At 41.9% G+C, this 17,980-nt stretch overlaps 1 protein-coding gene and 1 long non-coding RNA gene across 7 annotated transcripts in view; one reads left to right on the top strand and one right to left on the bottom strand.

The window, feature by feature from the left end:
* The window catches only part of GLIS3 (GLIS family zinc finger 3), a 174,703-nt gene extending 161,001 nt beyond the window's left edge, over positions 1-13,702 (bottom strand). For 2 of the 6 annotated variants that reach the window (XM_065047224.1, XM_065047225.1), the window contains exon 1: positions 13,504-13,697. In XM_065047224.1, the coding sequence (XP_064903296.1) occupies positions 13,504-13,564 (61 nt within the window). In that variant the 5' untranslated portion in view covers positions 13,565-13,697. Of the gene's footprint in view, positions 1-13,066; positions 13,451-13,503 lie in introns of those variants that run through there. The other 4 variants (XM_065047226.1, XM_005507156.4, XM_065047228.1 and 1 more) reach the window with 4 other exon arrangements.
* LOC110362343 (uncharacterized) lies at positions 13,037-17,241 on the top strand. The gene is made up of 3 exons (XR_002419654.2): positions 13,037-13,257; positions 14,406-14,484; positions 14,669-17,241. It is a non-coding gene; the product is annotated as an uncharacterized LOC110362343 (long non-coding RNA).
* Positions 17,242-17,980: the final 739 nt, after the last annotated feature.

Raw genomic sequence — 17,980 nt, 5'->3', positions numbered from 1 at the left:
AGACCTACACACTGGCCACAAAACAGCTGAAGGACGTGCTTGCCACCTGCAGAATCTCACAGACATCGGTATAAAATGACTATATTTGACTTAGCCCCATAAATATGATGGTTAAGTACAGACGACAGACTTCTCTAGCTGTTCCCCCAGTCCCAAAATGTTTCTTGCTTTAAGAATGAACGTTCAGTTTTAAGACAACAGAGTGTGTATTGGTTTTGCAAGACCAACTATTCAAAGATAAATTAGGAGATCAAAAGCCCCCTTATAGCCACCAGAACTGAAGATGTTTGTTGGCTGAAATTCAGAAGTAGTACCACTTTACCACTGAATAAGTTTCACTGGTAAAGTCACAGCACTCAAAAATGACTATTTTTCCATAATTCTGTTTACCCCACAAGGTTACCGTGGGAAATAAAAGATAAAAAACACACTTGGCTGTTGCAATTCATGTTAATACAATGACTACAGTAAGCATTTCATGGCAGTATATTTGTTCTGGTACCTTACACATAATACCATATTAAAATGTCTTTGTTTGTTCAAGAGAGAATAATCTCTCCATTTACTTATTCACTATAGACACATCACACCCATCACTATATATTGTGACGTTACCACTGTAAAGATCACATTATAGCCCTGCCAGGAAAGACAATATGATTCAAGAAGAACATGATGGTAATAAGCAAAAAAGCCAAAACAATCTGCAGAATTCAGTATTTACACACACCTGTCCTCAGCTGTGCACTAGGCTGCTTTTTGGCCTCCCGCTCCCCCACATAAAGGCACAACCAACCTGTTCTCTTTCTGTAGGAGCACGTACAGCTCTGAGATTAATTTTGTGTTTGACATCAACAAATCGCACTTCAGGTGGAGATCTAAAAGCACTGTGTAAATGTAAAAATAACATTCAAAAATTGCCCATGAAAAAAATAGCAAATTCAAGAGACTTGCCTATATTCAGAGCAAAATACTCAAATCTCATTTCACTCAGAGGGAGAGGTGGCCTCAATGCAGTTTTCAAGAACTTTCAGGTACCAAACTTCCAGAACTTTTGTATTTCAACAAGATTTTCTACTCCAAATTTCCCCTACAAAAAGGTGGTTGAAACATGCATCTATCTGTATGAAAACAGATTTTGCTAGTGCCACCTCCTGGTGATAACAAACACCTGAAAAATCATGCAGTAAACTGAATATTCTCAAAACAAAGTAAAGTGAAAATGTAATCGTTCAGCCTGTTTTGGTTTGCTTGTTTATGATGGCTTGACCCGAGGCCATCAAATCTTCCTCTCCCCCTTCTTTCTTGAAGGGGAATACAAAACTGAATAGTCATTTTTAGGATGGTATTAAGTGCAGATGCAGAATCATCCTTTAACCAGTGACTATGGAGAAAGAAAAAATAAATGCTGCATTCCTGGAATAGTCACCCTCTCAGGCAGGTACATCTGCCGTGGTTTTACCCTTTGGGGATTTTGCTGGGTGGACATTCAAAGGCATACTGAGATCTCCACTATAGGGAGTCGGGTCGTGAGCTTGGGGTAGCCTCCCCATCCAGCTTGCCCATGGTTTTTTTGCAGCCTTCCAGCTGGAGATACTCTTTGGATGCTACTAAAAACAGCAAGCTGCCACCATGGCGAAAACTGGTGTCATCAAGCTATTGATAAATACACCCTATCACTTTCAATTGGTTTGCCCCAGTCTGAAAGGTTAATATTTGGTCTAAGAAAATTATAAAATATGAGCTTTAATTAAATCTACCCCTTCACTATACTGCATTTTGGACAGCTGCAATTAATTTTAAAGCTCACTGTCCAGACTCACAAAGCAGAGGATAAAGGTATACAACTGGGTATGAGAGAAACTAAATTACACTTTTAACATCGAATGGGTAACTGTTGGCAGGATGCCTAATACTCTTGAGGGATTTTTACAGTTCTGTGTAAAGTAGATCCTTTTTGGCACAAAGCCTAACACTCATCAGCGAATTTTTCTAAGTTGCCTGAGGCCTTTATAACACATAGTCCAACATGCACCCACCAGTTATTTCTGTTTTCCTAAACACTTCATTCTCAAACAAAATTCTGAATGCTCAAGATAAGAACTGTAAAAGTACACAGTTGAAGTCAATGTAAATCACTGCCTTCCACAATTTGTGTTCAAGAGTTGCCTGAACATCATGAACCAAGCCTGAAACACAACAGATAGGAAAAAAAATTCAACCTGAAATAAGCGCTCTAAAGCAGTGTCTTGCAACAGAAATCTGTGCACCACCTGTTACGCAAAAATGAAGTAAACTTCTTCTGCATCCTGTAAGAGGGACACCAAGAACCGCAACAAGCCTTCTCAGACCTGACCAGGACTGTTGGTTACTCAGCCCTAAAACTAATTGCAGAATTAAACTCAGGGAGTTTCATGTTATCAGCTGTGCCCTTTTTCAAAGACCTAGACCAGAGAAAAGAATCCACCGAGACCCAACCTTGTTGTCTTCAGAATGGACTGTCCCAACAATTACCAGAGCTGCAAGCAATTATTTCCTTGCCTTGATAGATCCCGGGTTGTTTTTCAGGCATATGAAGGCCACCGAAGCATATACAAAGCTGGAAAATGTGTCATGCTGCATAAAACTAAGATCATTATCAATCACTTTGCTGTAACTAAACACTGTCAATAATCAAGCTTTAAAACTGCTGATAATTGATTACAGAAAACAACTGAAAAGGAAAATAAGTCTTGAGCCAAGCTTTCTGCATAAAGAACTGCACAGAATACTGATGAACATATTTTTTTTCAGACTGCACCAACAGACACATTAAAAAAACAATACTAGAGAGCAAAATGAGTATGTTAAAGAGATTTCAAGTGTGGCTCAAGCTGCTTACTTATTAACACTTCTGCACATAACATTCCTCACAGACCTGCGCAGTTATTGTTCAAAAGTGAACACGGCTCTCTTGGCAACTGGAGACAAATGATCCTCCCTGAGCAAGTTCACAGTTTTCACACAGCTTAGTGACATTGGAGCTGCTGCTTCTTTCAGAGACTCCACCAGAAAAAAAACTAAATTCCCAAGATTTAATGCCTGTCAACTATTTCCAGGATAAGGAAGAGCCTTAATGATCTCCATCAAGAAATGGAGATGAACACATGAACATGAATGTCAGCTGACTCACTTTACTAGAAAAAAAATTACAGTAACACTTGCAGGAAAATAGGGAATGAAATATACAATCAGTTCTTATGTCAAGGAACAAATTTAACACTTCAGGAAACACAGAAATTGAAGATGACAGCTGTCTTTTCAATGGCCCTGATAAGGAGAACAAAAGGTGTCCATGCCCATCTGCACAAGTTTCTTCATTTATTATTAACAAATGTCCAGATTTGCTTCTTCAAGTCCCATCTCAAGTGCACTCATGTCAAGTCTTCACCACTATAGCATAGTCTTAGTCACATACGCAGATGTTGATTACACTGGTGGAACAAAAGGCCAGACTGGTTTTCAAGGCTTGAACTCCTCACATCTGCAGCATCACCTGCTGCAGGGGGAACAGGGGACGCAAGCAGATGGCTACAGCTACAGCTGTCATGACTTAAGAGCTGCTCTCAATTTCTAGAAAGTCTTCCCAGTCGTACCAGTTCAAACCACAATCACAATAAGGGAGACCAGAAGCCAGGCTGACAGGCTGCCCTTCCCATGTCTGTGTTGGACCTCTCCATGGGGTTATGAACATGATGGCTGGAGATACAGCACTGACCACAGGGATTCAGAACAAGGATCCAGCTCCCTCAGTACGACCCTCCCCACAGTGGTTCTTATGAATGATGCTGAGGGGAAAACACCAAACTACTCCACACAATCCCCTTCCCTAATTACCTACACCAGCAGCGATGGCCTTCAAAAACATGTAGAAGAGCTACTAGGTTTTCTAGAAAACAAAATACTATTCGCATGTGTATGAAGTGCAAGACAAGCTGGTAATAAATCCTTGACATCACCACAGTTAGATCACAGTTCTAATTTGAACTATTCAAAATTTAAACACTTTTTAAAAATCACCTTCTTAGTAGAACACTTGCTAGAATGCTGGGGTATTTTTTAAATTATATTATTTTTCATTGTAAGACTTCTGTCAAAAGATATGCATTCAAGAGAGAAGCTGAAGACCAGTGCTGGCCAGGTTATGGTTCTTGTGTCTTCCTTCACTGTTCTCACCCCTTCCCCTTTCTGCTCATTCTTGGCTGACATCTCTCCAGCTCACTTTCACCTAGGTGGATACTGTCAGTGAAGACCTCTTTCTAGGTTAGAGTAAATCTAAAAAGTGTGAAACTGAGTATTCAGAAAAAGCAGTCAGATGTATATATCAAACAAAATTAAAGACTGTAGATTTCCAATGCCAAATATGCGTATTGTTATGTCTGTATTTTGCGCCTTGTTTCTGTGTGAAAATATCTAATATGGGTACACAAAAATGTGCACTCTTAGGAAACAAAAAACAAATCTGTAGCATCACATTTTTCTGTACTTAAAAAAAAATCAACCATTACTCTTTTCTTTGTATAACGTAGTACTAGAAAGCAAATTATACCATCAGTACCACGCACAAGGTAAAGCTGCTGAAGTCAGAGATGCACAACCAGTGCACGTTCAGACTTGCCTTTTTTCTCCATACAGTAACACAGCACAATGTGCTTCAGGTTCTCATCATGCACAAAAGCATAACACTTTCTCTTGGTGTGACTTAGGTGCCATCCTTTCTAAAAGACCTTTCGCTTTCAAAGTTTTGCAACATTATACAAGATAGAGTCTTCATGCAAAGTAAATACTTGTGTGTTGTGGTTACTGTAGATTATTACTGTTCTCTTTTTGTGCGCTCAGCACCATCTCCTGACAAAAAAAAATAAGCCTCTGCAAAAAAACAAATCACACAACTGGATTGTCCCAGAATATTCTGGTATTTCATCCATCATAAAACGAAACTCCTGTTGTTGTAGAATGCAGGGAAACTATTCCAAAGCCACCAAGTCATTTTGTTGTGTATCTTGCTGCTTTTTACTATTCTATGTGTTTTCAAGTTAAAAACCAACCAAACACACATACAAACAAAAACCAATTTTGAATAATCCAAACCTCTATAACTGATATTGAAACAAGTGTAAAAGGAAAACTGTTGTCTTCCTGAAATGAAAGTTTAGCTAAAATAAGTACCTACCAAAAGACATTTCTCTCCATGTACCCAACACTAGAAAAGGATAAAATACGAAAGAGCTGCACAAGCATAAACTGCATGAATAGTTCTGTAAGGTTTATGGTCTTGTTTACATATATGCTATGCTTTATATAGCACAGCAAGGTTCAAAGTCTTAGAAAATTATCTGGAGGTGACAAAGTGAAGGAGACTTAGCTATTCCATAGCAGATACATTCCCAGCATGTATGATCTTCAGTGCTACAAGTGGTCCTATTAATAACAAGAACTTTAAAGGATGAGGAATTACTAATCCCAATCCATAGAAACACGGAATCTGAACTCCATTGCATCTGAAGGCCACAGTATCTTGTTTATCCAGCGCTGTTTATACATAAGCTTCCCTAACACCAGCCGTTCAGCTGAATTCTCCATTTGCTGTCCCACAAAACAGCAGACTACTTAAGATAAGTGAGAGCTGATCAGGCCAAGAAGGAAAGATGGAAATGACAGAAGCGAGGAACAGAGCAGTCAGGCACAGCTGATCAAGATCCCCAAACCAAGGACATTATATCAGGGGATGCTCTCCTCACCCTGTGATGCTGCTCTGCAACACATACTGCAGGTGGATCAGATGTAGGGCTATTTTAGAGATCCCAGCATGGATCCCTGGGTTTTAGGCGTGCAATTTTGAAGACAGCAGGAATCAGGCTCTACTTGTAGTGAAAGAGAGGAGAGGAAAGTTCCTGCAAAGCTCATTATGTGAGGACTCCACCTCACTTCACTGTAGCAGAAGTATATGCTGCAAATCACACCCACCGTCACCACCAAAGCGAGCACCAGAGGGGTGATCTCAGAGGTCACCCCATGAATATGTATGTGCATTACCACTGCTCTGACTCAGCAGAGCACTCAAGCATGCAGTTAACTTTCAACTTGTTCTGAAACGATACTGGTTTCAAGCCTGCAAGCACTGCTGAAGATGGATGGACTTCCTAAGGTTTCAAACGGAAGAGGCAAAGAAAAACAAAACGGAGGGAAGTAACACACTTGGAATAAGGCAGGAAATCTGTCTCCTTTTCTGCACTTTCACTAAGATATGAAGCTTTTTATTATTATTATTTTAAACCGTTTCTTTTCTATACTATAAATTTTCATGCCTATGTACATTCAGTTACAAAAGTGTGATACCACAACTCCTTAAAAATAGCATTCCCATCTCCAACATGGCCAGAGATGAGAAGTACTGAAAATTTAAAAGTTCTGTTTTGACTTCAAAGACCCAAGAGCAGACAGTCAAGTACTTTCTCTTAAATCTCCGATGCACAAGCACTTAGTCACAGAGGACCAGCCTCCAAATCTTGTGAGGGCTACGCATCATTATTTTCTACAGCATAAACAGTGTTTCAAAAAAACAGATTGCAAATCCATGGTCAAGACATGCTCCAAAGTGCTTTACAGCTTGTCCAGCCTAAGCACTCTAAAAAGCATGACTACATTGCTGCTTTCACCTCTAAGCATCTGTTAGTCACCAGTGGAAAGTTGTGTTCATACATCCAAGGAGTATTTCTGATAGCACTCACAAAATTCTGGTGCCACAGAATATAAAGTAACTATCTCGATTTGTTTAGTTAAGAGATTATGTTACCAAAACAAAGTCAAACTATGCTGTTCATGAATAATCTTAGGACAACTCAGGCGTTATGAGCACTTGCTGTGTAATGCAAAGCCCCTGAGAATAATCAAACAATTAATGACTTTTGTGGAAAACAGCAAAACATTTTGTTTCAGTAACTCTCCCTTTGTAGTAACAGAGTAGTAAAGAGATGGGATTCCATCTACTAAAACCAATACCATCTGGGAGCCTTACATTCACCTGTAGACATTATTTCCAAATTCTTGCTGGTTTTCCTTTAAAGACTGCGCGGCTGGCAGTCCAGGGGCTGTGGGACGTGTAATAAAGGCTTCTCATTTGCAACCATTTATTTCCTGGGACTTAGAGCAGGAAGGTGAATAGTACTTTCAATGATGTTACAAGAAACAAAGTACAGGCACTATATGATCCACCAGGGAAAATGAACAAAGCCAAGCAATGACTTCGAGCTCTAACACAGAGAAAACCTGCCTCTTCAAAAGCTGAAGTTTGCAATAAGGTCAGCTGCCTTCACATTAGCTAAACCAGCCATGAAATTAAGTGAATGTTGATCCAAGTGCAAGACAGCAGCCGCGAGTGAATAGGCTCCCTGATAGGAAGTTGTCATTAGGATGAAAACGGCTATCACCCCTTTTTCTCCTACATCTGCTAATTTAAATGGTGTCAAAAAGCACACATAGTAGGCCAGTACTATGCAGATAAGAGGCAAAACAGGAAAGAGATACCAGTTAACATTCTAAAGCATGTGCATGCAACAAAAATGAAGAGGGAAGAGCAAAACCATAGAAATACCTCCATAGTCCTTCAAACTCCATGGCGCTTCACAATAGAAAAGTATTGCAAGAAAGCACAGCACGGAAGTATTCATAAACAGAACTGCAATCACTTCAAAAGTGGGTGTTTATTGCAAGCTCATAGATGTGACATAATTTAAATGTAACCATACAGTAGCAAATTTTCAAGGACATCTTTCAAATTATACCTATAATTTTTGAGCTCTGACTTGTCGTCGTTTATATTTTTTTTGTTATTTAAATCTCAGAAGTCAAGGCTGGTAATGGGTTTAAGAGATCACCTCAGCCACAACCTACCCCAAGGCTAAATCAACTAGATCTAAACATTTCCTGACACAAAATAGATTTGTAGGCAATAGTTGCACTTGTCAGCCCACATCACTGGGCTAAGATATGGCACAGATAGCGTAATTCCAGCCCTAACTCAGCTGAGCAGCATATGCCCAATTTACATCCCCAGGCTCATACGTTTAACATTAAGCACAGGTTAAAGTAGTTGGTTCAGTCATACACTCAATGTCTAATTAAATTGCTCTGACAAACAAATTAAGTTGATGGAAATAAAACTGAAGTTTGGCTTCAATTATGGTTTTCAATGATGTATACATTAAGTTTTAATTAAGTATTATGATCTTGCCACAGCAAAATACTGAACCATAACTATTACCTTCAGCACATGAGATTTTCAACACAGAAGCCAATAAAACTATAGCCAGAGTTTTCATTAATGAATTTCATGTATAACTTTTATACTTAACCCTTTGCTTACTATAATTCTGAAATGTCTTTTCTCCATTGTGAACTATTAAAAAAAAATAATAATAACAAACCAGAAGAAAGCACCCCTGCTCCTTTTTCAAAACTACATTCATAGCACACTTCCAGATAAGAGCAAAAGCCATCTAAGTGTCTGCATATTATTTTCAAAGGTAAGATCAAAATCCCTGCTAACATTAATAAGAGAGACATGCCTTAACCACAATTAAAATAGCCATAAAAGATTTATTCTACATACTATATTCCACTGTTTCATTTTTATGCTATGGGAATAAAAATTGTAAAGCACACCAATTAAAAGTAATATTATTTATTTTCATGCCTGGCTGAAGCATAAATCACTCTCTGCAATTCAACCAAGGACAGGGAGAGCTGAATGTTCTCAAATTCTCGGAGTTTATTTTAAAAGCAGAATGTACCTTGCCCTAACACAGGTGACTAGATCCTTAGAAAAGGACACACGAAGGCAGTTGTTTCACTGGCAAGGCTATACACCATGTCACTACAAATTGGCTACAAATAAAAATCATTCTTGCCTGTAATTCTTGTCTGCAATTTTCACTACGTAGAAAAGTACTAACATAATCAAGAAAATACTATACATGACAAACGCATTAGCTTTACTCAACAAAGTACCTTTAGTTTAATCAACAGAAGAATATTTCTACATAGCCTACACAGACCTACCGGCCCTATAAAATCCAGGTCAATATACAACTTGCATTGTTAGTAGGTTTGTTTCCTTTGCTATTCTTCTCCAGTAATATTATATCTCACAATGATTAACACTGTTCTACAGTATCATTGTCTCCATTTTATCGCTGGCTACTGATGGGTTTTTAACAGTTGAAGAAAGTCCTCTGGGCCTGTAATTTCTTTCCTCATGCTAGTAAGGTATATTTTGAACCGAATGACCTGAAAGTGAAAACAAAAAACCCTTTTTTTATGAAAGCAGAAACAAGTAATTTCTCTACAATTTTTTCGCCTAGTCTCTTTCCTGACTCTATGCTGAAAATGTATAACATTACATTAACATGCAAATCAGTGCTTCCTTTCTTTAAAATTTTAAAGCACCTTGGAGAGCATAATGTTTCAGATTTTTTATTATTGATATTTTGTGGTGTTTTCAATATGATTTGCTTGTTCATGAGTGTCTTTTCATTAGTTAGATTTGTTAAGCATCAATTTCTATCACGATCTCAGGACCTTCTCATGTTAAAGTCAGAATGGCCAAACCAATTCAAACCAAAACAACAGTTTACCTAGAGGAGCATTAAAGCATGCATAACTAAGTGCCAATTGCACATAAATTATATTGTACAAGTCTGACTTTTGCATCAGATCAATAAATAGCTCCCGATTATAGCTACCTGTAATAGTAAAAAGAAATGAAGTGATCTTGGAAATTGTAGGAATACAGTGCCAAATACAACAGCTTATTTAAAAATAAGCCTAGAACTCCTGAACAGGGTTGAAGCTTAATACACTAAGTTAAAACACAAAAGAAGCAGAAAAGAATACTATCCTGAGACTGAATAGCTATGCTGACAAATTCTGGTGTTCTACCGAAGGAACACAAGCACTTGCCACCTTCTAATGAAATATTTCTGTCCATCAGTGAGATATCGTAGTGACCTTTTTATACTCCCACAGATGTTAAAGCATCTATGTTAAAGCATCTGCTTCTAAAGACTCTCATTTCTTAAGCTGACATTACTCAAAGCTCTGTGACTCTGCATCTATCAATAACAGCATGACAACATAATTACTCAAAATCCATAACAATGATTCATAAATTCACTTTCACAAAGCCATGTAGTAAAATCTAAATTAAAGCTGAAGACCTGGAAAATCAGAACACTAATCCGTCAGGAAGCAAAACAAAAGAAGAATTCACAAATCTGTGCCTACAGCACAGTACACCGTACTTTTACAGTGCAGTTTTGAGAAGTAATAAGAGTTGACTTATTGCTTCACTCACTGATATAAAGGGTAAGATACATTTCAGCCTCAATAAAAGCTGAATTACTCCACTGCAGAGATCAGTTTAAGGAATTGTAATAAATCCAACTCAGGAGATACTTTCACAAAAGTAGTTATCAGACACTGGCACTTCACCCACAGGGTAGCATGCACTACCCCAAGCCAAAAGAGAAGATTGAAAGACAATACACCAAACAGCCCCTCCTTTCTATTCCTCCACTGCAGACACCTCACCAACAACTACCATACAGTGCAGAAAGCAAACATGGAACTCCCTTGGGACTGTACGCTCCGAGACTGTGAGTGTCCTCCCTCATCCCCACCACAACCGGGGACAGCCAAGCCTCTCAACATATTCCCCTCCACGATCTCCTTGGAACAAGCCCAGGAAAACAGGACTCAGGTGGCTGAACTACCACAAGGCCACCCGAAGAGGCTTCCTCCCCTTTAAGCCCTGCTGTCCCCTGCCAGCCCTTCCCTCCCTGCATGACCATGGCATCTGGAGCATCACCCGTCAGTGGCACCACGGTGAAACACTCAGAAGTCACTGCCCCCCTGACATCACAGCCCTGACGAGTCAGTCTGGGTGGACACAAGGACTGGGATGGAGAGGGGGAAGTGACAACCACCAAAATCTACAGAGATGCCTTACCTGAGCGTCACTGATCACTCATCGTCTACAGAAATGGGGCCCTGGAGGTTACTGAGGTTTTTGTGCCTCACAACCGCTTGCAAAAAGGGCAACCCCTAAAATAGGTGTTAGCCACCAACTTACAACTCATTTTCTAAAATGCGCACATGCACACGTAGGAAGGGCTGGTACTACAGCTCTTCTGCAGTTATCTGGCTATAACTCACAGACCGAAGTACGGTAATAAATTACTCTTAGAAAGGAAAACCACACAGAGAATTGAGCAGAAAAAAAAAAACAAAAACATAATAGCTGAGAACGTGGATTAGGCTTGGAACAATACGTACAGTAAAAATCACGGCTGCAATAAAGGAAGACAATGTGGCTTCAAAACTGAAACTACAAAATAAGCTTTCCACACAATTTATGGAGAATCTTTTCCCCAACCTCCATGCCAGCCAGCATCTAAGAAGTCACAAACTACTGAGAATAATAAATAAGCCGCATTAGCATCCACTGGTTTGGTCATTTGTACCTATTTCTTGACAAATGTGCTTTTGGACTATCACAGGGAGCTTCATTTCGAACTGCAGTACTCTGATAGTATCACATTTTTCTTAGCCCCAGGTGGTCAGCCAAGGAAATGAGGAAAGAGTCACGTAATCAACAATTTCTAATTCTCGAACATCAGCAGAATGCCTTCTTGATACAGTATCCATGAGCAAGGCAAATGAAAGCTAAAGAAGGTCCTCTACAGCACCGTGAGACAACAAGCCCCCAAACAGGACTGACTTTCTCAGAGCTAGCATAATGAAATATACTAATTACTTATTACTTGCATCACTATAATTCCTAGGAGGATTAGTCACAGAAAGGAATGCCTTTGTGTGAGGGACTGTGCAAACACAGAGCAGAGCACAATCACCGATACTGCTGCAACTGCCACAAAAAGGGCAGACAGTGGACAAGATGATGTATATCCTAGTGTAGTCAAGATTAAGCATTTTTACCATTCTGCCAGAAAAACAAACAAACAAACAAACAAAACAACAACAACAACAACAACAAACACAAAACAAAACAAAAAACCATCAAACTTCTCAGGTTTTTATTATGGAAATTAAGATCTAAGCTTTTTTTCTATTAGAACTGTCAGAGCTGTGCTACTGCAAGTGGTTGCTGTAACACAACAGCAATATTATTCTCTTTAGGGATAGCCACAAACTTCAGACAAGCTGCTTGAAAAACCCAGTATTAATCCAGTAGCAGTGAGTAACAGAGCTGCAGGCATGCTTTCTGACATGCTGTCAATAGCCACAGCATCCTCACCCAGTAACCAAATCCTGCCTCATGCACATGTAACTCACACCACTGCACTGCTAGCTTAGCCTATAATGACTTTGGACTTTCCAGGAGTGCAGTCGCAATCACTAATATTGCAGCATCAGCAATGGTGAGAGCTTCAGTGCAAGCAGGACAAGAGAAACCACCAACAGTGTCCCCATGTGAGCTGGCAGCAATGCAGAGGCACAAGCTCGGACACCTGCCTTGCCCTGGTGCCCTCGCTGCAGCCACCACTTGTGGGGCAGTGTGGACAGCCAGCACATGCCGCTGGGCAGATGGCCTGAGAGACACCTACCACCCCCTTATCACACCCATAGCTCATCCCCAGACCTCACAGCTTAAGTATTAGCAGCTTCAACAAAGTCCAAAAGCTAAACAGGGTCTCAGGAGAGGAGGACACAGCTGAAAGCCATGAATCTCAAGCCTATTAAGAGGCTGGAGTCACTAGCAACGCACAGGCCCGCAGACGAGGCAGACCTGTCACCTCACCGGGCAGGACACGTCTCGTTTTTTTGCCCACGGGGCCACTGCCTGGACGACGGCACGGCCCGGGCAAGACACCGCTCGGCATCGCGGCCATGGGCGTCCGCGGGGCCGTGCATCCCTTCGGCCGGCACCCCAGGCTCTCCGCCCGGGCTCCCGTCGCGTTTCCCGCACTGCTGACACCGCCCGCGGTGCCCTCCGCGCCGCACGCACTGCTCACGCTGCTCCGCGCTGCCCTCCCGCTGCGGGGCGGCCGGCAACACGCTCTCCGCTCCGCAGCCTCCTCCTGCCGGGTACCTATCTGCGCTTATTCATCAGCGGGATGACAAATTTGCCGGGCGGGCGTCTGTCCCGTCCTCCCAGACAGCGGTGCGTCCTCATCTCCGCAGCAGCTTGTCGGCGAGGTGAGTAACTGCGAAGTAACTTCACCACAAGAGGGTTTGGTTTGCTTTTTCTTCTCTTCTCCCCCCGCGCTCCCCCCCGCTCTGACACGGAGGCCGGGAGCCGCCGACTCACCCTCTCCCCGCCCGGCGGGGGGCCCGGGGGCAGCTCTCGGGAGCGGAGCAGCGAAGGGGCCGAGCCACGCCCGTCTCCCCCCCCGCACTCCCGGGTAGGGCGCGGAGCCGCCGCACGCGCCCGGCGACACTCACCTCCGGTGTTCCCCGCCGGCAGCGTGCAGCGCCGGGCCCGACCGTGCCCCGCGGCTGTCATGTGCCGCCGGCCCCGCCGTTAACCCTTGCGGCGGCCGGCCGGGCCGGGGGGCTGGCCCGCAACAGCGCCGGCTCCCCGCCGCAGCGGGGCCGCCTGTCCCTGCGGAGCGGCGATTACTCTGTCACGCAGGGGGAGCGGGGAGCCCCGTCGGGCTGCCTTGCTCCGTGCGGCCTGTGTGTGGGGGCGGCTCTACAGGCGCTGGGGGCACTGGGGTGTCGGGGATGGAAGGGCGCTTGGCGGGGTGACTCTGTAGGGTCTGGAAGATGCCTGGGGGGGCTGCATAGGCGCTGGGGAGTGTGGCACTACAGGGGATGGGAGGCCTGGGGGTTGCCGAGAGGCTGGAGGTGGTTGCATGGGGGTGCTGAAGTGGGGGGCGGGGGGAACTGCGGGGCTGCACAAGGGTTGCCAGGGGGGTTTAGAAGCTCTCTAGGGGCTGCAGGCTAACTGGAGGGCAGCCTGGGGGCTGCATATGGGCTTTATAGGGTCTGCGTGGCATGGAGGCTGTAGGGAGCTGTAAGGTGACCTGCACAGGACCTGTCTCTGCAGTGTATGGTAGGACAGAGGAGCAGGTAAACAAGGGAGATAGTACCATAGGGCTTGGGAAGAGAATAAGAGGTTGATGCCTGGTGGCACTTTCTTGTGCACATTTTAGAAATGTGGTGTGAAGGCAGGAGCTCTTCTCCATTATCAGTTGGGGATCCAGTTTTCAAACACCAGGGACTAGAAATGGGATAAAGAAAAGTTGTAAGGGAAACATTCAGGCAGACGTGCTGCCTCAATCCCCTCACACAGAAAGGCCCAGGGATATTTAGCCCCCAGGCTGATTATCTGCCTCTTGCAGAAACAGTTGCAGCCCAGAGGTATGTGCTAAGACTACCCACTGCTCTGCAGTCTCCTACATGCAGAGGCAGCGCAGCCCAGTAAGTGAAACCTGTTGGTTGTCTCAGTTTGTGTTGGGTGGGTTTCATTCCCCTCTCCTGTAACTGGGGAACTGAGAGTGTAAATGAAGATAAGTTAAAAAGCCAGACTTGGAGAGCAGCAAATTGCCTGTTACTCTAATTGGCATGCACATGCAAACCTCTTAGCAGAGCATCTTGTCAACAGAGAAGTCTCCGAGCAGAGGAGCCCACCTGCATGCATGGGCACTGGAAGAGTGCAGCAGGCTCAGGCCCTTCATCCAAAGCAAGATCAGCCCAGCACTTAGGGAAGATGCTAATCCCAGTTCTCCAAAAATGACCCTGGCACCGTGGCTGTCCTGATTGCTTCTTCCAAGAAGGGGAGACTGTATCCCTGCTGTGCTGCAAGAACCATTGTGGAGGGTTGAGGAGGGTGGATGCGTCTTGGTGTACCCAGATTATTTGGTTTCCTCAAGGCTAGCTTTGATTTCCCTAGCTGAATAAGCTTTTCCAAGCTAAAGTTCCTTTGCCATTCACTCATACTACGTCAAATTAACGTGACCCTGAAGTTGATAAAGAACACACAATGTTGTCTTCTTACATACCCACAATTGTTTCCATGTGTATGGATGCAGTGAATCACTTCTAAATAAAAAATACTATATATAGCATATTTAAAACAAAAGTGTTTGTAAGATATGCCTCACTTTAAAAAGGATATTACAAGAACTGACAAGTGAACAAGGGGCCTTTACTGTGCAAAAGCACGAAATTTGCTTGTAAGTCCTGCGAGTTAAAATATCCATTTTGTTTACTATCTCTTTATTGGTAGTATATGCCAGAATTTTCTATGCAATTATATTTTAATTGGAACTCATCACTAAAAATTTCCAGGTTTATCCTTGGACTCACATAGTAGCCATTGTAATGATACTGGCAGACTGACGTTGCAAATGAGTAATACAGGTTTAGACAACAAAAAAGGCTCATTAAATTAAAAAGAAAATTGTCAAAATACCAATTGAATTTAACTCTGCCAAAGTGATGAAATAAACAATGAATTTTCTTTAAATAAATTAGTTTAAATAAACATTGACAGTGTTGTCAGAAACCAAATCTGACACACATTTTAAAAAAGCTATTTATTGAGTCATCATTATCTATGGGAAGCAAACTGCCTGAGTTCTTAAACTGAAAAAAGTGATGGATCCTAGCAATGTACCACCTTGGCAAAGGTTTAAAACACAAGGTAAAAGCAGCCTTTATGCACAGGATAAGAGTTTTTACTGTCACGGTTGAAGAATGCTGAGAAGTATCTTGAGCAGGGAATAAAGAGGACAATGAAGATAGCTCATATTACCAAAGTTAACTTTAGACACTGCAACTCACATCTAAAGATCGTCCTTAATTTTTGATGCACTGAAAAAGCAAGGGGAGTTTATGCAAAACCAACCAGATAAGACTAATAAGTATATTAAAAGTGAGTATACCCCAAGTTTTTTTAGTGGGTAACACCATTGCATATTCATAACCATCAGTATGAGCCTGTACTCATTCCACACATAAAGCATCCATCTTGATGGTGAACAGGCTATGCCTTAATCCTTCAGAAAACTACTACTGTTTATCAGATTAAATTTCTCTTTCTCTATTGCAAATTTGCTCCCCTCTAGCTAAAAGCATGTACCTAATGGAGGTAGTGGATTCAGAAAAGGATACATTGAAGTTCCCTGTGTAGGAATCCACAGCAACAACTGTGAACTAGACCTGAGGGTAAAAATTGTATTCTGTTACTTCAGTCCCAGTTACATTTTCTTAGTTCCATAAAATATTGTCATTACCTCTTGAAGAAATGTATAGTTATGTACTATATGAGGTTTCAGTGAAACTTTAAATTAAGCTTTCAGATTACAAACTGTCAAACACAGAAGCATTTTTACAAACATTTTTTTGAGGAAAAAAATATGCTTTCTCATTTTTCTGCCTCCCCGTCCTGTCTCTCATAGGCTTTTGGAATAAGACAGTCTCCAACAGTTCCACTCCATCTCTTTCTGGCCCGTTTCTGGTTGCGTTATGCCATTGGGTTTGTTGTCCAAAAGAGTTTTACTACCAGGCATGCTGGAAAAGACACCTGCTCGTATAAATCCTTGTCTCCTTTGTCCTAGAGAAAGACCACCTTTCTGGGTGAGCCCTGAAAGGAGATGGTGAGTGGCTAAAGATGTCTTAAAAGAGCTCATTCAATGGGTAGAGAGAAGCTGCATGAAGATAACATTATTATGGTATTTTTGGAGGGGTTTTGAGTATAGGAATGACGCTCTGTGCAGTGAAGCATAATTTATGGAAAGTCAAATTATTTCATTCAGGAGCCAGAGGAAAGCTATTGTAGCAGAGGGAACAGAGAATGTGTAACTGTTTTTAGTGAAAATTAATTGCAAGGGAGTTTCAGGTTGCTACAATGTACCTGAAGAAGCTGGAAATAAGACTGGTGAGTGGAATAAATTTTCCAAATTTCATAAAAATTTAATCAGGGAGAAGACTTAATAGCAGCAATGCACTTTAGCTAACACAGTCAGATATAAATAGTTAACTGACACTTTTCACTAGATATTTCATGCACTGGGGTTCAGGTCACAAGGTGTAAACACCATGGACATCAACAAATAGGTGAAGGGAACAGAGGGACTGCATTTGCTTGGGAACCTCAGTCTTCATGCCTCAACAGAGTCTGAAGTCCAGTTGAGTTTAATGTGGTAAATCAAACATGCCTGTTTTCCATTCAGATAGTATAAGGGATTTCAGCATCAAGAGCTGGCATGACATCCATTCCATTCCCTAGTATCTACTGATGACTGACACTGCTGGAAATAGCATTATAGGTAGGATGCTAACTGAGGGTGAAATAAGAAGCAAAGAAGGAAATTTCCCACAGTCCACCTAGAAACCTTAGAAGAAAATGCTGCGATAAAGTGGAACTACTGTTTGTCCTACTGTAAGATCTTCTGATATTAATAATGATTTATTTTGTAGGCCCCAGCAATTTTAGATTGAACAGCTGATAAGTGCAATGTTGAAACTCACTTTTCTTGTTTGGGAGAGTAAACATTTTATTAATCACTTCTGTGGTATGCCCATACCACTGCAACTTTTATCCTACTCTTGTTTTTGTACCTACTCACTTCAACACTGATTTTCGGTGTTGAATTATACTTCATAGCCTGTAACAGATACCTACATGTATGTCGTTCTCTTTCATAGTACTCCAGGATTTCCATCCAAGGAACTAATGTAGTTCAGAAAATACTGTTGGAACGCACATTAAAAAGTAGATCCTTAATCAATCAGATGCTGAATAATTCACCCCAAACCTGCAACACCCACATGCATGGCTACTCACAGAGAGATCTGTTCTCTCTTTCCAGGTAATGGGCTTCCTGTGGCAGTGCTAATAGCTTCATGCATGTGCTTCCCTCATACCCTTCTCTAAATCCCATGTCATCTTTGAGAAGGGGCACTCTGACTG

The sequence above is a fragment of the Columba livia genome, chromosome Z (genome assembly GCF_036013475.1).
Source record: "Columba livia isolate bColLiv1 breed racing homer chromosome Z, bColLiv1.pat.W.v2, whole genome shotgun sequence".
Classification (NCBI taxonomy): Eukaryota; Metazoa; Chordata; class Aves; order Columbiformes; family Columbidae; genus Columba; species Columba livia.
Note: the sequence above shows the minus strand (reverse complement) of the source record. Positions and strands in the feature narration are given on the sequence as shown.